The 25,123-nt window shown below is 37.8% G+C and overlaps 1 protein-coding gene across 14 annotated transcripts in view; it reads right to left on the minus strand.

Moving 5' to 3' along the window:
* The window catches only part of Bbx (BBX high mobility group box domain containing), a 243,810-nt gene that overhangs the window by 69,433 nt on the left and 149,254 nt on the right, over nucleotides 1-25,123 (minus strand). For 13 of the 14 annotated variants that reach the window (XM_029470820.1, XM_021185666.1, XM_029470809.1 and 10 more), the window contains 4 exons: nucleotides 22,064-22,234; nucleotides 16,831-17,073; nucleotides 9,209-9,404; nucleotides 5,490-5,557 (listed from right to left, as the gene is read on the minus strand). In XM_029470820.1, the coding sequence (XP_029326680.1) occupies nucleotides 5,490-5,557; nucleotides 9,209-9,404; nucleotides 16,831-17,073; nucleotides 22,064-22,225 (669 nt within the window). In that variant the 5' untranslated portion in view covers nucleotides 22,226-22,234. The remainder of the gene's footprint in view (nucleotides 1-5,489; nucleotides 5,558-9,208; nucleotides 9,405-16,830; nucleotides 17,074-22,063; nucleotides 22,235-25,123) is intronic. The other variant, XM_029470819.1, reaches the window with a different exon arrangement.

A 25,123-nucleotide genomic window follows, 5' to 3' on the forward strand; every position in this document is an offset into this window, starting at 1 on the left:
AGCAGAGCACAGGAAACCCCATGTTGTTTCTACAGACGACTGTAGTAGAAATTGGGGCAAAGGGCTGAATCTTTCTTTCTCAATGTATCTGATGAAGTGGGAAGGTATTCTGTTTTCTTGCCATCTTTAAGCATCTATGATTGCCAGCACAGATCCAGGAAAGGGACCTGACTGCCTTGGTTTTGAGTCCCACTCCTGTTGGAAGAAGCTGGGCTCCTTCGCATGACAGGCAGTACCGTCTACAAAGTAGTATAAAGCAGGAGACTTGTCAAAAGAAAGAAGAAAACAATAAAAAACAACAAAACCTCTGGGCACCTCTTCCTTTTCACTGTAGAATTTAAACATAGCACATGTCTTAACAAAATGTATTTAGAGGCAATAAGCCCATAAAAAGAGGATAAAAGCTATAAAGATAAAGAACAGGAGAAGAAGCAGAGATAATGGAATTTAATGTGTTTAAGTCTCCTGGAATAGCTAAGTATACTAGTCTAAAACAAGCACATATAAAATTAACCCAGCCGTACCGATGGTACGTACAGATTTTTTTTCCTATTCCACTGATATCAGAAATAAAAGTGAAAACTTTCAATTTTATCTAAATCAATATTTGAACACTTAAAATTTAGCATTTAAAAATGCGGATATAATCCTGCAAAAGATATCAGTGAAATCAACTGTTCTGTGGCTCAGACTGCATTTCTTCATTTGATGGACATCAAGAGGGTGTAAGTCCCAGATTAGGAGTTCCTCACTTTGTGGCCTCCGTGAATGCAATGAGGAAAAAAAAACAATAGGATTCTTGGGAAAGCAGAATGACCTAACTGACGTGAAGGCTTATTTAGCCCTATTTGAGAAAGCAATCTCAAAATGACCCGTGTGGCTGATGCAGAGTTGATGCTAGGGAGGTGGAATTGAGTCATAGAGTTTCCTGGGTGCTACACAGAAAACTGGCTAGTCCTGCTGCAGTGAAGTCTGTGCAGCTAGACGACTGCCCCTGGTCTTTCACCCGAGGGCTATGTACTCCTGAGACTGCTAACAGTGCAGTATCCTTACTTAAGGCATGGGTGAGCAGCATTTTGAAAGGATGCAGTATTGGATAAAGTTAGCTGTAATGGTTACCTACTCTATAGTACTCATTTTCTTAAAGTCCATTTAACAACTTAGGAATTAAAAAAAAACCAAAACTTTCATCATAAGATTTCCATAAAACATAGGGCTAAAAACACTTAAGTGTTATAATATATTTAACGGTAACAGCACGTGTTTTAAATATTGCTTAGCTCAAGAAATCATCAACATTCTGAAGGAGATGAAAGACTATTGTTTCACGATATTAAGTATATCATTTTCAAATTTCAATTAGGTATTCCTATCTTATTTTATAAACATGCAGGTTATCGGTTGAAAAATGAAAAATAAAAAAGATTTTCCTTGAGAGAATTACCTTTCTTTAAAAACTTGAGCCTTAAGAGGTATTAGGTACATAAAGAGCAGATATCTGTGTATGGTCTACCCCCTTACATGCCTTCCCTACTGAAATCATTCCATGAACACTCTACATCTGACTGAACATATGAAAAGAGATGGCACACAGTTCACTACTGCCCATTTCTTCTGCAGTATGGCCTAACTGGACAGGCCTCTGAAGGGGATGCACTCTATCTGCTAGCTCCTCTTCCACTAATCTACCTTATGTAAATTAAATTAAACTATCCTGATCCTCTAGTGATGATGAAGAAATTAAATTACATTGTAAATTCTTCCAAGGTTTCAATGGATCAGGAACTCTCTCTGTATGTGTGTGTGTGTGTGTGTGTGTGTTTACATGATGGATGTATTAATAACTAGAATAACTTATGGTGGTGATCCTGCATATTTACAAGAATTTTCAGGAAGTAAAAAAAGTGCCTTACAGGCTTTATTTAATTAAACTTTGCCGTATTCTCGGGAGTTACAGAAATCAGGTATTATTATTATTATTAGCTCCCCTTTGTAGAATAGAAGCCAAGGCAAAAAGTATATAGATCAAAACTGTACTGTCATATCTATTTGCTAGACTAAAAGAAGCAAGCCTACAAACACCAGAGACCTAATATCTAAGGTGCTTCTCACACATACTACTAACTCTGGCTCTGGTAATTCAACTGAATAGACATGCCTTCTATCATCAGAGATGAGTCTTTTTCCTAACTTCTCCTATTTTCCATTTTGCTTCCTCCTAGCCAAGATGACTCTGTTGCTGCAACAGCAAATGTTGTCCTTGCCAAGATTAATCCAACAACTTTATGCATTTTGTATTGAATCATTGTCCTTTCCACGTAACCTCTGAAACGTCCACACTCTGCTTTTATTTTAAATTTTAATTTAGCTCTACACTTTCCACACTAGCATAGATCATGAAAACAATTGTTTTGAAGATTACTTTTAGTAATTCTAAAACACAAATATCACTTTCTTTGTATTTTTATCGTCTAATAATTTACAGGTGCTGTAAGAGTTTAACTCTCTACTGCCCCTTCCACCCAGAATCTGAGGGAAAGGGTAGTACTTTTGTTTCTTCTGCCCTTTTATTTCCTGTTCCTTTAAAGCTAAATAACAACACTGAGCACACTTAAATCCCTGAGTGTTTCATTTAGGCTGGTTCGCTTCTAGAGTTCAAGAGGGTTGGTTCTTCTGGGTTATTGCTCAAGCAACTTCATTTGATTTCTGGCTTAAATGATTTGCTACAATGTCATATCATACCCTTCTACTTCTTCTACTATGATGGGGCCATTTCCTACTGAGTCGCAAGCACTCAGTAGACACATGCTTGCTGTGTTTTGAGGCAGGAGTCATTCCATTCTGTCTTTGTCTTACTCAGTATATCAATTTTTCTTCCCAAATCAATTAATTCTATAAAACAAATACTGTTCTTAAAAATATGTCTCAAATATTGACATATCTGAAGGCTACCATTTACGGAAAATACAAAACATCAAAAACAAAATGCAATCCTGACTCCAGCTGACTGCAGCCAAGAGCAAAAGGTCTTACTTGGCTCAGAAACAGCAGTGTAGAAGAATGCCCAACTAATAGTGCCACAGATCTATTGTGGTAAATAAACTGAGACCTGGAGGACAGGAAAAAGAAGAAGTACAAACATTGGTATAATTTGTTCACTGACATCTCAAGAAACTAAACTGTCTATACCTGTGAGGCATACTACATAAACCAGGATACTACAGAGGCCTTGGAAGCTTTATAGCAGAGTTCTAGTATTTCAGCTATACTAAAGAAAATACCTGGACTAGTTAAGAAAACCTATTCCCTATATTAAATTCCACACGTGAGAAAAGCATTCTCCTTAGCATTTCATAAATGTAATAAAGGGTCAATAGATACAGAAAGCCTCCTTCCTTTTAAGACTATTTTAAAATAAAGACTCCATATCACATCACTTTAAATGCCTTTGTGATTATATGATTTGGTGGCATATTTTGTTAAAATATTGCTATGATTAATTATTCTAACATAAAAATATGAAATTTCTGAATTGTTCTCATTTTATATCAACATATATTTATTGTATTTACTTACAGACTATTTATTATTTATCTTATGATGATAAAAAGATCATTACTATCATAAAGATAATCTGCCTACACAGTTCTATTAACAAATCTGCCTATTTGCAATAAAAAATGGAGAGGGAGAAATCTATGAAGTATAATGGACTCTAAGTTCTCCACTGGTGTTTGGAGATAACATTATTTTACTTAAGTTTTTACTATTTTACTGTTTAAATAATTCAAGATTATTTTCAGTAATGATCCAAATGTCTCTGAGATAAGGGGAGGAAAGAAGACCACAAATCTGAACTCCTAAAGACATCACTGCTGCTATAGGAACCTGCGCCTGTACTGTTTGCTTCTTGAGTCCTCAAAACGCTTCCATTTCACTCGAATAAAAAAGCCCATCACTGCAGTGCTTTTACTATGTGTCTCAAAATGCTATGTTCTTAGGAAGCAAGAGAACTTACTAAAAAGAGCTCAAATAGTAAAACTTTAAGCAAAGTAGAAAATTTGTTTCCTTTTTCTTGCTAGCACTGAAGAGATCTACAGTGATTATTTGTTTATATGTATCCTGGAGTAAGTTGGTAATAAAACATTCTCATTGTGTCCATGAGGAGAGGTGAGATCAGATTGCTGAAAAGTCAACTCTCTGCCACATCTACCTTTGGAACACTTAGACTTCTCTATGCTCAAGAGTGTGTTTTGCCTTTAAGAGGCCATACTATGTGTTAGGAACAGAAATGATCCCCAACAATGCTCTGGTTAGGAGCTAGAAACATGCTCAATAATGAGCTGCAAAAGCACAGAGTCGCATGCACATGTTTTTCAGTGGAAGCTCTGCACAACATAAATACAGATTAATACTTTTAACACATTAAAATGAAAAGGAACAAATTAGCTAAATTTAATATATACTCAACAACTTTGAGTCTAGCATATAAACTATAAATAACAATAGCACAATGTACAAACAGCCTGTATAGTTGAATAGATTAACTTAAACCTATATGAGCTACTCAGAGTTTAAAACAACAATAAATAGCACAGGCTTGCAATAAAATGAAACTAAAAGCAAGAATATAAAAAATAAGAAAGGAAATTGACAAAATCTTTCGCTGTAAGCTTCTACAGCTGTTACTACCTAACATCAGGAGCAGGTTTGGCTCTGGATGCTCTCTCCATGGCAATAGTGGTAGCTCTTGCAAACCTGTCCTACATTATCTATGTTGGGTTGAAATCTATGATGGGTTGGTTCCCATCTTAATTAAGACCCAGAATGTAGCAAAATAACACAACCTGCAGGTTAATTCAACTGATCTCTGTTAAGTGGGTCTAGAAAATACAAGCTAGGACAAAAGCAAACTATGTGTCAAATGCAAACTATGTGTGGTTAACTGCAACAGCTGCACAGAATCAGATCCAAAAATGTTTAGCAACAGCAGACTGAGAACTAGATCACAGGAACAAGGTCATGGGGGCTCTGGGTCCTTTCTCTTTTCTATTTTAAAGGATGAAACAGTTTTGCAATGCTATCATTCCAGATGTTCAAATAGGATACTAGAGAGACAGACTGTCTCATACTTTTACTGTCAGCTTCCCACTAGCAAGTCTAAATGAGAACATGATACCAACAGGGAATGTGTTGAACAGAGTGAATTTATTTTAGGGTGCAATCCACGTGCCCATGACACGGACCCAACACATGATAAGCGACTGCGCTGGATCTCTTACTCCTAGGTTTAAACAATCGCAGACTCCGTTGTTGAGTTGTGCACCACGTCTGCTACCCTCAACTCATTAAAACTTTACCAGGCAGTTTCTCCATGAGCTGTAAGTGGCAGAACTGTAGCAGCAAGGTGAGGAGAATACAGATGGCTGCGTGCTGAAGCCCCACAGGGAGCAGGGAATGAGCCCCTAGAGACGAAGGGCCTGGCTTACCTCCGGTGTTCCAAGAGCATGCTCTCCAGCTAGCAGCAACATGCTCAGGCCGCCCATCTGAGTAGGATCTAAAGAGCAAAAGCAAATAACCAACTTAGAAGCGTAAAGCACACGGAACCATAAAGAGTGAAAAGGATTACTCATAAAGGCAGAAATCCAAACTACCCACATTTAAATTTAATGGAAAAAGTTCAAAATTCTTTCTTTATATAACCTGATACCTGTGTGCTTAATATACACATGCTTTAAGGAGCCGGTGGTTTTTGTTTTTTTCTTTTTCTGAAACAGTGTCTCACTATGAAGCCCAGGCTGTCCTGGTATTCATGATCTCCTTGCCTTAGTCTTATAAGTACAAGAATAACAGGCATGAGCCACCACACAGGCTTTTTAAATCAATTAAATACTATTGTTCTAGTACCATTGCAACACAACATGATTCCCTCATACTACAACTGTTGAATGAATCATCTCGCAAAGCTAAGACTTCTTTCTAAGACTGGGGCGTCTATATAAGGTTTTTGTTTGTTTGTTTGTTTGTTTGTTTTTTAACTGAAGTATACTCGTGCTTGTCTGCTGAGAAGTTTGAGACTGTTGTTATTATTTCTGCCCTGTGAAGTCAGGGCTGGTCAAAAGTACTAGCGTATCAGGGAGTACAGAACAGAGAAATTTCCAGCTGGCCTCCAAATTCAAATGAGCTCTTTGAAAATAGTCCTTTAAAACTTTCAAAGTAAATTTAAAATAACAGATATGTTTTAGATATATAAATATTCAGGGTACTAGGGCTGCCATGAAAACAACTCCAAGATTTAAAACTAATTTTTTTTGATTAGCCAACTCTTTTGCCTTAATTCTTTCAACAGTCAATTGGTAGAGAGAGACAAAATGAAACAGTACAGTGGTAGATCTCTGCTCCAGGTTACATTTCCACCAGAACCCTTTATTCTTTAAAGCTCTTTCAATGTTAACTTTTAAAGCTTCAATGAAAAAACACATGTGAAAGTACCTGTGTGTCTCTGGTGCACACAGGTCTCAAGACACGCATTTTATCTTTAGAATGAGGTTATCATAAGCCTGCCTGAAGACATTTTCGTCTGTTTAAATGTGTGCCCTGAAGTAGAGCTTTCTTCAGTCAGCCTTGAGAACTCAGGAGACAACTTTAATCCTACCTTGTATATAATTTTCTTTTAAATTAAGAAAAGGAGGTTCTGAGGTAGACAAACACACACTACAGGAGGAAAAAGGAGGAGGATGGGGAGAAAAGAAGAAAAGAGATAGAAAATAGAAGGCTATGAGATAAGCAAAGAGAAAATTACGTCACCAAATAATCCTGAGTTTAAAACACCCAACACTGTCCCATGCGGGAGGACACACACATAGCACACCAATCCTGGCTAGTCCGGTGATACAAAGTTTAAGAACTATTGTGCCTGATAAAATTTGTGCTTGTTTATTTAAAAGTAAAATCAAGGGGGAATGAATCTAGCGGGAGGTAAGTGTGCAGGGTGCCTGAGAGGGAAGCACTCTTGCTGCCGCCACCGTCCTGGGAGCTAGCCTTGAGTGAAAGTTTTGGTGAGATACAAATGTGCAGTTCCAATTACAAAGCAAAACAGGAACGCAATGACATGATGATTCCAGTTAGAAAGCAAAGGTGACTGTGTACGAAGATTGCTATTCATCCTAAAGACTAAGACAAGAGATTATCATTTTCCTATCACTTACACAGTGCTATTCAGAACTATCAAAAATACATTTGCATAACTAGCACGCTTTGCCTTTATTGAAAGGGTTGTTAGTATATCAAACTCTATATTTCTTTCCTTGGAAATCACATATTTGATAAAGCCAGGTTATTGTAAATTATAAAATGTAGAGTGTCAATGGCTACAGAGAAAATAAACAAGATTAAGACAAAACAGATTCTGTATTAAACGGATCTTAACAATTCCCTTTGTATTTGCTAGGTTCAGAGAGCTAAACACCAGGTTTTATTGGTTTTTGTTTTTTCTTTTTTCTTTTGGTTTTGGTTTTTTGAGACAGGGTTTCTCTGAATAGCCCTGGCTGTCCTGGAACTCACTCTGTAGACCAGGCTGGGCTCGAACTCAGAAATCCACCTGCCTCTGTCTCCTGAGTGCTGGGATTAAAGGCATGCACTACCACACCCGGCAACACCAGGTTTTTAATCAAAGGTAATTAAGTTTACTTTCATCTTGTTGAGAAGGGATATAACTTGGAATATCAAAGCAGTAATACTGTACACAAGCTAGGAGTGAGCCCTGGTCACAAAGTTCCAACTCATGACACAGGACAGGCAAATGCCACCAAGGTGGGTTTTTCTTTCCTATATGTTGCATCACAGAATACTGTTTTTCAAAAGCTGACTTCTAGTTCTACTTTGTAGGTAGATTATTAATGTCAGAAACATTGTTTCTAAAAGACTTATTACATATTTCCTATAATTTACATACAGATATTGTTTGGTTTGTGACAAAAAGTTGCATTAAACAAACAAACAAACAAAAAAACTCAAAAAAGTGTACACACTAACCTAGATTTAGAATTAAGAGAATAGCAGCAGATACTAACTGGCAAAGAGAGTCAGTTTCGATGTCAGTATCTATACATCCTCTCTTGGTCTTAGACCATGCTCCTTACATCACAACAAGGAAAGTCCAGGGAGTTCACGAGACTAGTATCAAACGAGCTGAGCCTAGAACTGTACAGGCAAGAGCTAAGGCAGGAGCAGATGTTCTGTGGTTCTTCTGTAACAGGCATTGGGAGCTGGTCTGGAATTCCACTACAGACACTGCAGTCAACCTGAAGACTGTTGTTTCCCAAGAATACTGCCATGGGTCAAGTTTCATTTTTCTGGCATTCATACAATATCACATATACTTTTCACATGAGCCCAAACTCAACTACGGTCCTACTGACCACTTAATTCACAGTACGGCTTAACCGCATCCCACTAGCCTTTCTATACTGTAAATAGTTTAGGACTTTGAAAAATACTTGCTTGTAGCATGGTGTAGGAACTCTGGCTCAGCACGAACTCCCCAGATTTTATCTTATTCAACCTCCCGATTTCTTCCTGGCAAAATCCTTTTCATTACAGTGAAGAGGGAAGATCCAACCATTGGGTGTGTGTATGTGGAGGGAGAATGTAAATGTCTCATTTCACGGTCATAAATGCATTAGCATGCCCTACCACCCAAAGAGTAAAATAGCAAATGGCACCATCTGGAATTTTCAGTTGGCTCAGAGTTGACATTAAGGGGGATGGGAGGTAGGGTAGGGTGGGGGATCCCTTACAACACATTTATTGGTCCATTCTCAGATTTGAATGGATTTGTTCACATGCTTGCTGTTGAAGTATCAGATACTCAGATAATCTTCATAATTGTTGCTTTTTAAATACTAATAACTCCAGTGCTTACTCTGCATAGTACTGAGCCAAAAGCTGGGTGAGAGGAGAGACTCACAATTTTGTTAACACAAAATTCTCTAAAGTCCTGACAAGCCCCAAATTATTGTTGCCATTTCCATACTGTCACTGGCAGAAACTCACAGCATTTACTACTTGGCCCAATCTCCATCAGCTGCATGTACACTCCTTGTAAACCATACCCTAAAAACCTCATCATATGCTAGATATTTGCAAAGTGCTGCAAGACAGGTATTGCTTTGTCCTTTAAAAACAGGTGCAAATTGTGTAAACTCACCTGCCATTCCGAAGTTAAGCTGAGGAACTTCTTCTGTCTTTGCCTTCTTGGGGGTTGGCAACTCTCTTGAAGAGTCGGATGGGAAGGCCCAAAGTTTCTTCCGTGGATTGACAGTGGGTGTTGGCGATTTCACAGGCTTGTTTGTGGTAGGGCACCATCTGTAGCCAGGATTTGCTTTCATAAATGCATCTTTATACTATAAACAAATGAGCAGCAGTTTTAATGAACATCTAGACTAAGAAGTTCAACAACATTCACCCTTCCCCTCATTCAGAAAATGGTTGAGAAAAAAAAAAAAAACACATTCCATGACTTCAGTAGCTTTTGTTCTAGAAAATGACAGCACATAGCACAGAGACCCAGAAACACGGCAGTTATCTAACTCGTGGGATGACAACACAAAGACCAGACACTTTGGATATTCTACTCTGTTGTTGTTTTTAGTAAGTTGCCTGACTTTGAGGGGTTTTTTATTAGAAAAAAAAGGGGGGGGTTATCTGAGGATGGCAAGGACAAGGCTAAAACTCTGGCCCTTCTACATCAGGCAGCAGGCACTAAGCATAGAGCAGTGTTGTCTGTGGGCTTAACAGACAGCACAGTACCAGCTATGCTTGGAGTTACTGTTAACAGTGTGCACAACACACCTGGTTCCTCTCTTAAAGAATGAAAACTTTATGTGTATAAAGGAATGGTGTGCTGTGTGCATGTGTGTGTATTAAATTTAATTTTTTGGCACATAGGTATTTGTCTGCACGTATGTTTGTGTACTAGTTGCATGTCTGGTACCTATGGAAGTCAGAAGAGGGCCCTGGATGCCCTGGAACTGAAGCGATAGATGAAGTGAGCTTCCATATGGATCCTGGGAATTGAACCCCTGTTCTGTGAAAGAACAGGAATTTCTTAATGATCCACTAAGCCAACCCCTAGCATCTATTTCAAAGGATGCTTCAGTACATATTTGGGATCATAGGTAAACGCTAGGACCAGCAACCAGATTCTGCACACTGGTTGACTTAATCTACTAAGAATAGTTTTACAAAATTAAATCTTGGTCTCAGTGTTCTGGTAGGGCAAACATAGACAAAGTAAAATTCTCAAGTATGAGATAAAGGAACCTAGGTCAAGTAAAAAGGGAGCAAGGTAGGCTAGCTGAGCAACTTTTTGGTTATTTTTAGACACAGGACAAAGTAGAAGAAAGAACAGTGAATATAGACTGATGAGCCAGGATCACGAGGTGTCTCTGCTTAGTTATCCTTGGGCAGTAACGCTAACCCCGCCATCTGTAATGTGTAACATACATGTCAATAGTCTTTAATGAGCACAAAGAAGGCCACATATGAACAAACTCTGATGTGGCATGTAGAAAGAAATATATCACATGTTTCTATTATATCACAGATATCCATTATACACTCCCAGAGCTACACTGTTTAATTGAAACACAAGCAACAAACAAAACAGAAAAAAACAAAACAAAAAGAAAATGTATTATATCCTATGTATTCTTCAACTATTACTATTGGATTATTTTATTAACATATTGTTATGAGACAGTTTTGAATTCACAATTCTTTAAGTCTAAGAGCTACGCAAACATCCCCATTACTAGCTAACATGATTCTCTCAACCTCACATGCTAGCCAATATAAGAGACCCATATAAGAGAAGGCATAAGGTTTCACTATAATTTATATTAATAAGTGCTATAATGTAGGTAGTAATGTAGTACTAAGAACAATGAATGATATTTATCCCCATGCTATCTTAAACTCACTTTCTGGCATTGTTTTATATGTAAGATAAATTTACCAGATACACAGTACACAGGTGTGTGTGTGTGTGTGTGTGTGTGAAGTAATTACATAGGCCACTAAAATCAAGAAATACTTTTCTTTTTAATTAAAAAAGGTTTATTTTATTTGAATTATGTGCAAATGTGTCTATGTGTGGGTATCTGCATACTGCCCTTGAAAGCCACAGGCATGAAGAAACCTGCAGTTACAGACAGTTGCAAGCAGCCCAATATGATGAACTCCGGTTGTCCACTAGAAAACAGCAGGGACTCTTAACCACCGAGTATCTAGTTCTATCCTTAAGAATAAATTGGTTGAAATGAGAAACCAGGCCAGAGCCAAACGAATTTACAACAAAATAGCAGAATGAATTTGGAAGCATCAAAGTTGACATAAATGAGATTCTACCACAGTGCATGCTTGTGAATGGGGAATTTACATATTAAGCTGTGGTTGACAAATAACCTGGCCTGCTGCCTAAAGGTAGAAAGTGACAAATGGCAGACAGGGGTGGAAAGCACATAGTAAACATATGCATCATTATCATGCTTCAGTAAAAGGCACATGGGGTCCTGTGTTAGATGAACAGGCATCCGAAGTGACCAAACACTTTCAAACACATTTCTTAATCCATTTTTGAGAAATAATATGATCTCATTCAGTAGTTAAAATTGTCTAAGCAGAAAGTCCCAGCTGTGAAAAAGGCAGGATATCGTTAGTACTTGAATGTCTGGCTTCTTGGGAGGGCCCTTCTCCTCATATTCAATTCTTGGATACGTTCTTCACTAGTAACATATTGCCACGAGTCCCTTAGTGATCTGTTTCAGTGAAAATCAGGTGTACTGGAAATTATACTGTCCTCCTGATCAATGAATCATCCACTAATGATGTTAATGAAGGCCAGATTACACTAACTTATGATAGTGCTAAGGAAAATATAAGGCTCCAACAATCACCCATATAGTTTCTTACTCTCTTGTCTCTATACTATGCACCTTCACTGCAGGCCCAGTGAACACCGACCAGAAGACATACTCTTCTTACACACTGGAGACAGAAAGCATGAATCAAGGCAGAGTGCCTCCTTTCATATTGCTCACAAGCTACAGTTAACTACACAAACATTTCTGTCTACACATAATATACAGTCCCTGCTCCGACTCAAGCATTAACACTAGTTCTGCAGTGGGTCTATAATATAGCAAGTAGATAACAAGTGTGCAATAGAGAAAGGCCTGATATATGAGGGATGTTTTAGAAAATGTTTAACTGACACTTAACTATGAGGGACAGTACTATGTAATTATATCATAATGTGAATCCTTAGATTCTTAAATTCAATGTAAATGCTTAATACAAGCATATAACATTTTTATTTTTAAGCTTTTGTTTTGTGCTGGAGATTGAAACCAGAGCCTCGGATATGCTGGGTAAGCATTTTACCACTGAAGTACAACATTAGAACCCTAGTCAAGTATATACTGATTAGAGGAGCTTAAAATGTGAATGACTGAGAGCAATAAAATGTAAATTCATATAAAAACATTAAGCTATGGGCAGCAAGAAAGGTCAGAGGTAAGAGCAGCGTCAGTGTGTAAAGACTTCAATATGTCCTTGGAACTTGGTAGCTCATCAATTATTTGATCTGATTCAGCTATAAGAGACAACAGAAAAGCTTAATCATTTGTTATGACAAGGTTACCAGGAAAGAAATTATAGTGAAGACAGGGAAAATAAGTAATGCTGGAAGACTTGGTATACAGTCTGGAGCAAATAGGTAAGTATAATAACTACTATGTAGGTCAACTGTGTGGACAAAATCCATCATCACAGGAGGACTTAAGAGATAGGCCCCATCTACCCAGCCATCCAGGGCCACGCTGCTCAGGCTGGAGGTGAGCGGGAAGCTCATTTATCCTCCAAGAACATCAATCACACTGACTATTGATCCTAAGATTTTGATGAAAAATTCTCAAAGATCACAAGACTTTCAAAATTTTATAAAAATCAAACTTCGCCTCGTGGCCCTCAACTTTCTTTTCTGCAAATATTCAGCGGATTAAATACTCTAACTTCAACTTGCTTTACATATGGCTCCTTCCTCTTGGAGGCATTCAATGTTGTATTTGGTATTTTGTTAGCAAAAATAAAAAAGGAGCAATCTAATTGCTGCTTCTTTTGTTATTCAGTACTGTCACTAAATGCATACCCTCTGTCACAGTATTTTACTTCCTTTATATCTGACAATGACATTATTATATAACAAAAGACAGTAATCTATTCTGTTAATGCTTTAAAATGGGGTCTCCAACAATAAATGCTTTTCAGATCATTACATAAGGGGAAATTTGATCTACAATGTACTTTAATAGTAATGAAAGGTTTTCTCCATTTATTTCATTTTAATTGAGTGTGGAGTGCTATCTCAATGTCCATTAGCGTTTATAGTTATTAATACAGCCTAGGTCTACATAGAGTGAAAAATGGCAACCTCAGTACAACTCTGGAAAAAAAATTCTCCCTTACTAGTGAAGAGATTATAGAGAAAATTATCTAAAATTGTATAAAAGAGCTCTAACACACATTTTGTCTTCTATTCATTATGGGGAGCTGAAGGAACCTTTACCATAGTTCTATTTGAGCTTTCTTTTTCCTCATCAACAGGCAGAAATGACAACAGACACCCAGGTCAGAATGCATGGGAGAATTGAGAAGTGGTACTAATCTGTACCTCCTTAGTTTCAAAAATGTTCCTTCACAGAAGTCTAAACTCATCAGTAGAACAGTGAGATGCAGTGTAAACTGACCAGTAAGACAGTGGAATGCAGTATAAATTCACCAGTAGGACAGTATGATGCAGTATAAACTCATCAGTAGGGTAGTGTCATGCAGTGTAAACTCATCAGTAGGACAGTGGGATGCAGTGTAAACTCACCAGTAGGACAGTGGAACACAGGGTAAACTCATCAGTAGGACAGTTGTATGCAGTGTAAAGTCATCAGTAGGACAGTGGGATGCAGTGTAAGCTCAATAGGACAGTGGGATGCAGTGTAAACTCATCAGTAGGACAGTGGGATGCAGTGTAAACTCATCAGTAGGACAGTGAGATGCAGTATAAACTCACCAGTAGGACAGTGTCATGCAGTGTAAACTCATCAGTAGGACAGTGGGATACAGTGTACTTTTGGTATGAGTTATTCTTTGCGAATTTTCAAAACAGAAACAAAAAACTGTTTTTGCCATTTTTACATGACAAAACAGTGAATTAGGTTTATCGCTTTAATAAGCAAAAAAGTTTTGGTTGAAAAATATTTCAATTTATATATTAACGGAAAAAACTTTCATGACAAAGCAAGTCAATAGGAACTATATACTTTAAAAAATTGATGTTGCTTTAAAATAGAATAAGAAAAGTAAAAATTACAATAATGTTTTTGTTACCTACATACCACAATGGTGTTCTCATAAGATTACATTGCTTTGCTCTGTAAAAAACGGTCTTGGTTGGGTAAATAAACTATGATGTTTGCACAATGACAAAAAAAAAGCTAAGGATACATTCTAAGGCTATACTCCTGTGGGTAAACAAGACTATACTCACTCTAATAAAGGCAAAGATATAAATGGGAAATGATGTAAAGCATTCATGCACTGTGCTGAAAGAATGTCTTGTGTTTAGTAAAACACTCACAATTGAGGATTCAAAGTTGAAAAGTTACACCTGAAGTAGTTTTCAAATGACTTGGTCTTGAAGACCAGGGGCCTTCTTTGTATCACTCATAACTACCATAAAATCTGGAGTACTAAAACTTCTTAATAAACATCAGCTGAATGAACTGGCCTTCAATTAAGGCTACAACGTTAACAAAAAAGACTTCAGCACAATTACATGTACTTGAATGTAACTGTGAAACATTTAGTAACTAAGCTGAAAGAAGGAACCCTGAGAGACCAATTGTGTGATAATTTGGAAGTAGCTGAATCGATTAGACTTTGGAGCATAAATGAGATAATATTTTATATGAGTAACTATAAACAAGGCAAGATGCGAAGTGGGACATTCTGGTTTCCACTTGTAGGCTGCGGGGGGCTACCTAAACAGATTTCATCATAGCACCGCAATGAAGCTAATTAAGTAATTAATAAGGGATTTCCTATGTAAAAATAATAGTTCCTACTCTAAAAAGTGGCCACCTATTGGGTTTGTAAATGAGCTGTATTTAAGAAAAGGCAAACAGTATATTGGCAATATGCTACATGTTGTCCAAAATCAAACTCAAGTGTTTAATTATAGGAAGCGTATGCTGCTCCCCGGGAGGTCTCAGATAATTGTTTACTTTATCACATAAAGTATGAGTATGTAAGGATGGAAACCTATTTAATGAGAAAGGTTTATTGTTAATTACTTTATGCTTGTGGAAATCTATTGAAACATTTAAAAATCACGTAGGTTGCTGTAATTGATTTTAAATTTAATAGATACCCAGGATAGTTAAAATTCTATCTTTAACAATTAGTAAATTCCTAAAGCCTTGTGTGATCATTAATTACACAGCAACACTAGTCATTTATACTCTGGAATCAAATTTCCCTGAATGTTTTAAAAGCATTTTATGTTGCAGTTTCCCTTATTAAACAACTCGATAAAACCACAACTGAAGGTATTATTTTTCTTCATACTGAGATGTCTAATAAAAATATCTTGAAATTACATTATTTTATCCCCCACTGGCTCCTTTTTCCTCCCCACAGAAGTTAATGGAGTGGCAGGGATTTTTATGAATCAAGTTTTTTTTTTTTTCCCAAGCTGAAACACTAAGGAAATAATGTTAGAAATATTCCGTTCAGACTTAAAAACAATGACACTACTTACTTATTCTTTACCTAGACCTAAGTCTGCTCATACTTAATGTACAATGATCTCATATTAATTCGAGATTACTGTAGAAACAAATCTACTACAGCACTTTTTGAATATATTTAGTTATTGCTATCATTTGGGAATTCACATGCCACATTCCCACGTGGAAATGTTTCTCATCAACTACAACTATTTAAATGTCACACAGCAATCCTGCTTCATTCATGTATGGGTTTCCTAGCTTTATGGTACACTATACAAACAAGGCTCTTACCAATGGTATTGCTAGCAGGCACACAAACCACTGATATAGCTGTCTCTTGCGAGGCTATGTCAGTGCCTGGCAAATACAGAAGGGGATGCTTACAGTCATCTATTGGATAGAACACAGGGCCCCCAACAGAGTTGCTAGAGAAAGTACCCAAGGAGCTAAAGGGGTCTGCAACCCTATAGGTGGAACAACAATATGAACTAACCAGTACCCTCAGAGCTGTGTCTCTAGCTGCATATGTAGCAGAAGAGGCCTAGTAGGCCATCATTGGGAGGAGAGGCCCTTGGTATTGGGAAGATCATATGCCCCAGTACAGGGGAATGCCAGGGCCAGGAAGCAGGAGTGGGTGGGTTAGGAAGCAGGGCGGGAGAAGGGTATAGGGGACTTTTGGGATAGCATTTGAACTGTAAATGAAGAAAATATCTAATGAAAAAAATTTAAAAAAAATCTGAGACTAGAGATTAATACACACGCATGTGCACAAATGTTATTTATCATCAGAACTTTATCATTCTGTGATAAACTTAATTTATTCTTGTGATATCAGAAGAAAACTCTCTTAGGCTGTCATCTTTTTCCTTAGCATTTGATGACAATAGAAGATGACACCATTAACAAGGGCCACTGCATTTTTGTTGCATAAGCTTTATAGAACTGGCTTCCATAATTACCATCATACCTTGTCCTTGTAACCTACCTCCTTGGCCATGTCTGTATATTTCTGCTTTTCCTTAGGATCAAGAACAGCCCACCAATCAGCTAGTATCTTGGTAGCACCTCGGTTATCAAGCCTTGGGTGTTCCTGTCGGACAAGGGAGCGATGGCGCTTGCAAAATAAAAGAAATGCATTCATTGGTCTCCGGGCTCGCTGCTCTGGTGACTCATCATCTTCAGTCTCACCAACATCTTGCTCTAGGCCATCCGCCTCAAGAAGTTGAACCTACCACCAACCAAAGCAAAAGCCCTGTACTTTAACACAGCTCCAACTATTTTGACTTAACAACCAATTTTGATTCGCAAATTGTATTGTTTTCCTTAGCTTCATTTAAACATTTAACAAACTGAAAATGTAATTTAAAAAAGATCATTAACTACTCTTGGTACTCTTGGTGGTTGGTAACTAGCTTATGATGTGTCCTGTTTAGTTTCCATGGTAACCTCTGCATATCTGTATTATAGCATATATTACATTGTTTTATAATTACTTACCTTTTTTCTCTCTCACTAAACAGTGAGCCTTTTGAGGACAAAACTCTTTTATTTACCTTTATAACTGCAGAGGCTAACTTATTATCTGGTATTAACATTTAACCAATTGCTAAGAGTGAACAAAAAAAATGATTTTGTGGTTTATGAGTCTCAGGATCAATGATATCCACATGAAAATACAGGGATATTCGCCTTTTCTGCTCATTAAAACACAATACCTTATAGCTACCCACACAGAAAGCAAACATAATAAAACGCAAATATAGAATATTCAAGATTTTGCAGATGCCAGAAGTAGAGCTTTTTATATAAAGTATCAATATAACCTTTTACACAATTGTTTTAAAGAACTTCAAAGTACAGCTTTAAAGACATAAACATCAGTCTTATTTTCCAAGAAGTTATGACAAGCCGGATAAATTCCCCTAGGCTTAAACAGTCAACCTTAATTTTGAGTCCTTTCTTTCCTAAGCACTTTGTTGATTACTATTCAAGGTCTTTGAGGTCTTCCATAAAGCACCAAGTCTACTCATTGCCCTTCTGAATCTGTGCAATTCTCAGGCTGGTTGGCCTATGGCCTAGTCTCTCTCGTTTGAACCCTCCTCATAACACTTCCAGCATATCACTGCCAGATTAAATTGCATGAAGCACAATCTGTGATCACAGATCTCAGAAAATATTGTGAATGCAGCATCTCTAAGACTAAAGTAGAATTCTGCAATGTTTCTTATTAACAACACAATCATGTGCAGAAATCCAGATTGGATAAGTTTGTGGTTTTCATTTCTTATTCTATGAACAAAACCAAGAAGGCTCAAGGTAGTCAGTCATCAGTCTGCATTACTCAGAAAGGCAGCAGTCCTGATACCTAACAAGTAGACTAGACTCTCTGGAGTCCTTGTTAATAAAGGATTGCTAGGCTCTGAGTTTCTGGTTCTGTGGCTCTGAAGCGGTTCCTGACCAGTGCCCAGAGAGAGCAAGAACCACAAGTAGCAGGTGACTGTGCTCCTTCGCACAATATTTCCCGGGAAGCAGGAAACATACACTGTATAGTGAATCACTTGCTTATTCCAACTTATCATTTTTTAAAAACTAGTATTAGTGTGTGAATGTTGGTATGATGGGGTGGCAGGAGGAGTGTACCCTTGACACAACATGACAACTCTGTTGAGTTGGTCCTCTCATCAATTTTTAGGTGACTTCCAGGTCAGCATGGTAAGTGTGCTGACCTTCTGAGCTACCTTCTAGACTCAAGTTAGCTACTTTTGAACACTTTTAAGTAAATGTTGGAAATATAACAAATGAACCATTAATTAATTTCAAACACAAGTAATAAAGAAAAGCCTAGAAACTATGTCTGGCTCAGAAATATTAAAATTACTGAGAATAAAGAGTACAGGCTTATTTCCTACATTATGTATATAATCACTAGAGTTTCCAAATGATATCTATTTGGTATTCTGAAACTATGAAGCTAAGGAAAATTACGAATAAGTGTATTATGTAAATTATAGAAATAATCCAATTTTCTTCAGAAATAACTAACTTTTGTGTATATTATAAAACTCAAACTATATGCTGGAAAATAACTATTTTTGAAGGAGAAAATGCATATAAACAAATGAATTAGAAAGCAATTTGCTGATAAGTACTTGTAAATACAGAAGGACAAGGGTGTCCTTCCTAGAGAAGATTATGAAAGTTGGATCAGAACATGTTGACTGATCAGTAGGGATGTGGGGAGAAGCAGAAACAGGGGCTTAAAACTTCAATCATCAGCATACAGCTCTATAGAACAATACAGGAAATGAGACTAGGTTTTGGTAAGAAGGTGGTAGAAAATATGGACCACTTTGTGAAGAATGTTCTCTGCCTTGGTGAAAAGTGGGAATTTGAATCCACACACCAGTTGTTGCTTTGAAACCAACTGTCAGCATTTTATTGTTCTAAGTATGGGCATCAAAAATTCTTAACTACTTTCTAATTTTATAGTTATTTCATTAAATCAGTCAACTGGAAAGTAAGCAATTACATAAACAACAAGAAAATGAAGATTAAAAACAGCTGATTTTATTTTTATTTACCAAGCACCTCTTAAAATGTTCTAAGATATAAATACTGGTACCTAAGATGGATGCATTGGTGTTACAGTTAATCTTGACAGGATTTAGAGTCATCATAGAAACAAAATCTCTGCTATGGAGTTTTCTAGATTAGGTTAAAGGAGATAGAAAGAGCTGAGCAGTAACATCCATTGCTCTCTGCATACTATGAACACCATGTGATAGCTGTCTCCTCCCACTGCTGCCATGTTCTCCCTGTTATGCTGGACTACATGTCCAGGAACTGTAATAATACATATTGCCTCATGTTGCTTTTATCAGGTGTTGTGTTGCAATAACAAGACAAGTCCCTAACACAAATGCAGAGCCATGTGTAAATGGACAGTGTTAGAGTTGTATTTTAGAGAAAGAGCGGCTGCTGATACTGCAGAGTGTGGATTCTGTGAGTAAATCTTAGCAACCAAACCTTGAGAAGGCAATTAAGTTTACTTCCAACGTCCAGGGAAAAGAGTAGAAATCCAGAAAAGAGGAATAGGAATATGCTATAAGGACAGCGATAATATTCAAGATAGAATCAAGAGCAGTTGGTATTTAACTGGAGTTTAAAATTGAAAAGTAATCCCATGAAAGGTAGAAGAAACAGTGATGGGTAATTTGTATTTGAAGTAACTATTGGTAGCTAAGTGGACACCTGCCAGTGGAATAATATCTGGATATTAATGACCTAAAATTCTGAGACTAATGGTGGGGATAGGGACATTTCTAAGACAGAGTAAATTGTTCTTTAATCTTTCACTCAACAACTGTTTACTGGGGACTTGCCTTGGCCAGGCCCCGTTTTAACAGAGCAGTGAGGACACAATCCCTGCCCTTGTTAAGCAGGGAGGTGGTGTGACGGGCTTCCCATTCTAAAGGGATTCCTGTGACTGCTTTGTGCAGAGCAGACAATACAAGAGGAAGCATGGAGGAAGGAAGATGGGTGGGAATAAAACAATTTCTGCTAGAAATAGTGGTGGCTTGCACCACGGTAGTTCAAAAGGAATTTCAAAAAGGAGTCACATAAAAGACATGATTTGAAAGGTACAACTGGGAGACTGTGGATAGATAGAAAGCTTGAGCAAAATCAAGCAAGGTAAGCATTAACTGGAAATCTTGTAGTTGCCTTTACTCATAAAGGAAAGACAGACAAGATGTGGAGGAGAAAAGTAAAAGCCTAGTTTTGAGCACATTGAAACCAACATTCCTAACAGACAGAAAGAGAGACAGACAGAGAGACAGAGAGAGACAGAGTACAGAAATAGAGATGGAGATACAGTAGACAGTCTGAAATATGAGAATAGAGTTCAGGATAAGAATCCATAATGGAGACAGAGATTAAAGATCCAGGCTCAGGGACAGCTACTTTTGTTTAATTTCTTGAGACAAAATTTACTACACAGCCAAAGCTAGCCTCAAACTCTCACTCCTCTTGACTAAGTCTCCCAAAATGCTGAGATTGCAGATGTAAAACTGTTTATAGAGATGTAAGCATTAATATGCAAGGGTAAAGTAATATATGGGAATGAACTGAAAGAAGAGAGGAAAGAATGGAAGTGAAGAAAGCTATAGAAACAGAAGAAAGTGCTAGAGGAGACAAGCGTAACGACCAAGTAATCAACAGGCAAATGCATCAGAAACGTCAAAGGAAGCATAAAGCCAGCAATTTCCTAAAAACAAGAGTGGCATCATTTGAAGCTTCCCTTTCAAAACAATGTTCAAATTAAACAGGCACTGAAACATGCCTCACAAACAAAATACTGTCTACATAGTGGGAGAGGGCGTATGTGGGAATGGGCTCACTCCTCAGAAGATGACTTCTGTTAGATGTTTGTTGTTCAGAGAAAGCTGACTGGATGTCCACGGCCTGAAAAACACTGAAAGCCATATACCTGTATAATCTGCCATGACAGACACTCGCCTTGTGTTCCTCCACTCAGTGCATGCATACTCTACGTCTGCTACGGGCCAGGCACCACACGATTCTGAGGCAGCAGAAACTGGACAAAGGGGCAAACCCTCTACTATCACAGAGCTTCTCAGGTCAGAAAGGCAAACACAACAAGCGTACAGCTAACCACGGGGGAAACAGCTGTGAGTGCAATGAAGAAATCCTAGCTTGAATACAAGTTTGGCCTCCCAAGGAGGTAGTTCTTACTGAAGTAATAAAAAGTCAATGATCCTAAGTTCTGGGGTTGGCTGTTCATGGATGGAGGTGGAAGCAGGGGTCGGAGAAGAAGGGAACTCTGAAGACTGCAGTGCGGCCACAGTCTTCAGGGACGGGAGTGGGTACAGCCAGATACCACAATGCACTGCAGTGAAGACAAACAAGAGCTCAGAAACGGCCTAATGGCAAGGGCCAAATCTGGGCTGGAAGCAAAGTACAGGGCACAGGTAAACACACAAAGCTTCATGAAGAGCCCCACTGTAATCTCAGTACAATCTTCTGAGAGTTGACAGATGTGCTAGAGACAGATTCCTTGTGCTCTAAAATATTAGAAGAACAACGAAGGCTAAATTTTAGGAGTTAAGCAGGAACTAAATTATAGAAACTTCTATTATGCTTTCTAGAAAATGATTAATGCCTAAATATACTTGAGGTATGGTGAATGGAAGGCTTACTTTATCAATATCTTCCTCTTCCTCGTCTTCCTCCTCCTCCTCTGAAAAGTCCAGAAGTTTCTTAGCTAGCAACGGATGCCACTGAAGACACTTCCGTTTTGGTCGTTTTCCCTCCCCTTCTCCTTCTGTTGAATGGTCTTTATTTCTATTACTGCCTTTCATTACTGTGACCTAGAAGGGGGGAGGGGACAGAAGATGGAGAAAACAGTGAATATGAACCAAAGTCAGTTTAATCAAAATTACTTGTTTTGCCCAGTTAGCTCTCATTGGATTACAATTTTAATTTCTAAACCATCTATCAGCTCACACATTTACTGGATTCAGTGAGAATCCTAAGTACATAATCATGCATTCATTTTAATGGGCTAAATTGAGCTTTAAAAAAATTACCTTAATAAGTCTACTTCTTTCCACTCAGTTAATTCAAAACTTAAGACCTAAATAAGATATTAGAGGATTACCAGTTACGTTCCCCTGTTCATGCTTATTCAGGCTGTCACCTGGTTCCCATCACAAGCCTGATGAAAGATGCCTTTCCAGGGAGCAGAGGGACTACGCCCAGGGGAGCCCTCCACATGTTCTGTCATGGCTGCTACTTCACTCAAGTGAATTTTGCAGTCTATACTAAGATAAATGTGCTTGTAATATTAAATAAATGCTTTCTAAGAGTCACTTGATTCCTCTTGGTTTAGGTTTGAAATAAAGTTGTTTCATACAGTTAAATACACATTTGAAAACTGCACTTTCTAAATGCTTGGAGCATGAACACATTATGAGTCATGAAGCAGATTTAGTCGTCATTTATTATGACAAAACAAAACACATTTTTTAATCTCTCTAGCATATACATGGCCTTATTTTTTAAAGAAAGAGTGGGCATTAAGGATTTACAAATTTTTAAATGCATAACTGGCTAAAATAGCTAAGAAATAACCAGGTTATAAATGCATTGATATCCTTTAGACCCTGTAAATTCCCATTTTATTTAATGACTTGAGAAAAAGTTATTGTTGATGATAAAAGCATTGTGGTGTCCATAAGAGGTAGGTAGTAACAGCACACCATCATCTCCAAATCAAACAATCCTAGGGTCCAGAGACACTAAGCACTCTCTTACATGCTATCACGTTTGTTATCTCATATATAAGTTCTCATTCATTTGATATAAGATTCAGATTGCTATTCATATATGCTCATGTAAAACTCAAATACTACAGGGAAGTTCTATCAAACATTAAATGAGCTAGGAAGAGATACTGACAGTTATGCACAAACATACATCCCTCTCTCACCCCACAAATATCTGCACCAATTCAACACTTGCAATATAATGTCACTAAATTTAGAACATCATCCTAAAACAATCTTGGGTCCATGCACATAAAACATCAAGACTCATACTGTTCTCAGGCCTTACAAACAAAATAATGCAGGCAAATTCATCCAACTTGCTTGCTTCTAGATTCTGAGTTATGCTTACATTGTTCTCACTTCAAAATCAAAAGCTATCCACTAGAGTTTCCTATTAAAACATGTATGACATCATTTTGGACACTGAAACACATTAATAAAAGTAGTAAAAGTTAGTGACTAGTTCATTCATTTACCCTGAATAGTTACCCAACTGTACCAGTACCAGTACCATTTCGTTTTTTTTTTCTTTTAATTTTTTGTCTTTTTAAAAAATTAGATATTTTCTTTATTTACATTTTAAATATTATTCTCTCCCCTCCAAAAAATCCCTATTCCATCCCCTCTCCCCCTGCTCGCTAATCCACCCACTCCCACTTCCCTGTCCTGACATTTCCCTACACTGGGGCATCAAGTCTTCACAAGGCCAAGGGCCTCTCATCTCATTGATGTCCCACAAGGCCATTCTCTGCTACATATGCAGCTAGATCCATGAATCCCACCATGTGTTCTCTTTGGTGGTTTAGTCCAAGGGAGCTCTGGGGAAAATGTCTGGTTCATATTGCTGTTCCTCCTATGGGGCTGCAAACCTTGTGTCCTTTCTCTAGCTCCTTTATTGGGGACCCTGTGCTCAGTCCAATGGATGGCTGTGAGCATCCACCTCTGTATTTGTCAGGCACTGGCAGAGCCTCTCAGGAGAGAGCTACATCAGGCTCCTGTCAGCAAGATCTTCTTGGCATCCACCAGTACCATTTCTTAAAGAATCCATTTTTCTCCCTACTCCCCCGGAATGCCACTTTTATCCAAACTAAATTTCCGTACAGATTCGAGTCCATTCACTATATGTTAATCAACATCGCCCTCTAACTCAGTGGTTCTCAGCCTTCCTAGGGCTGTGGTCCTTTAATACAGTTCCTCATGTTGTGACCACCAAACCTGAAATTATTTTCATTGCTATTTCATAACAGTACTTTTGCTATTGTTATGAATTGTAACGTAAATATTTGTGCTTAAGGAGAGAGGGAAGTGCTCATTCGACCTCCAAAAGGGTTCAAAAGGGTTGTGACACATAGCTTGACAACTGTGGCTCTAGCTGCTTACCTATCTCCTTTGACCAATTTCAATAGCCTCAGGAACTATGGCACTCTGTACCCGGTAAATCTCTAGCTTATGTGTGCAGGGCAGAGTGGTCAGGGATAACTTGGAGAAGGTCGGTCTCTCCTTCTAACACACAGGTTTCAGGGATCGAACTCTGATCATCAGGCTAATTTGCAATTATGCCTATTGAGGCATCCCCGTGGCTGAGAAATTGAATATACCATGCTCTTCCTAATTAACACACCCTGTTCATTTTTAAAAGTTCAGTATATCAAAACATGAGTACACTGCGAGTTATTCAATCAGCTCACTGAAGATGACAGTGAGCTAATTTTCTTCTTGAAGATAGCAATATTTTCATAAAATAAAAATTTTCACTTTGATTAAAAACCCTTCACTATGTATGCCTTTGTCTATGATTAAACCAAAAAACAAACAAATAAACAAACAAACAAACAAACAGAAAAAAGTGGGAGATAGAAGGAGGAAGGGAGAGAATAAAGGAAGGAATGAAAAAGAAAAAAGGAGGGAAGGGAAGGGAAGGGAAGGGAA

The sequence above is a fragment of the Mus caroli genome, chromosome 16 (assembly GCF_900094665.2).
Source record: "Mus caroli chromosome 16, CAROLI_EIJ_v1.1, whole genome shotgun sequence".
NCBI classification, from domain to species: domain Eukaryota; kingdom Metazoa; phylum Chordata; class Mammalia; order Rodentia; family Muridae; genus Mus; species Mus caroli.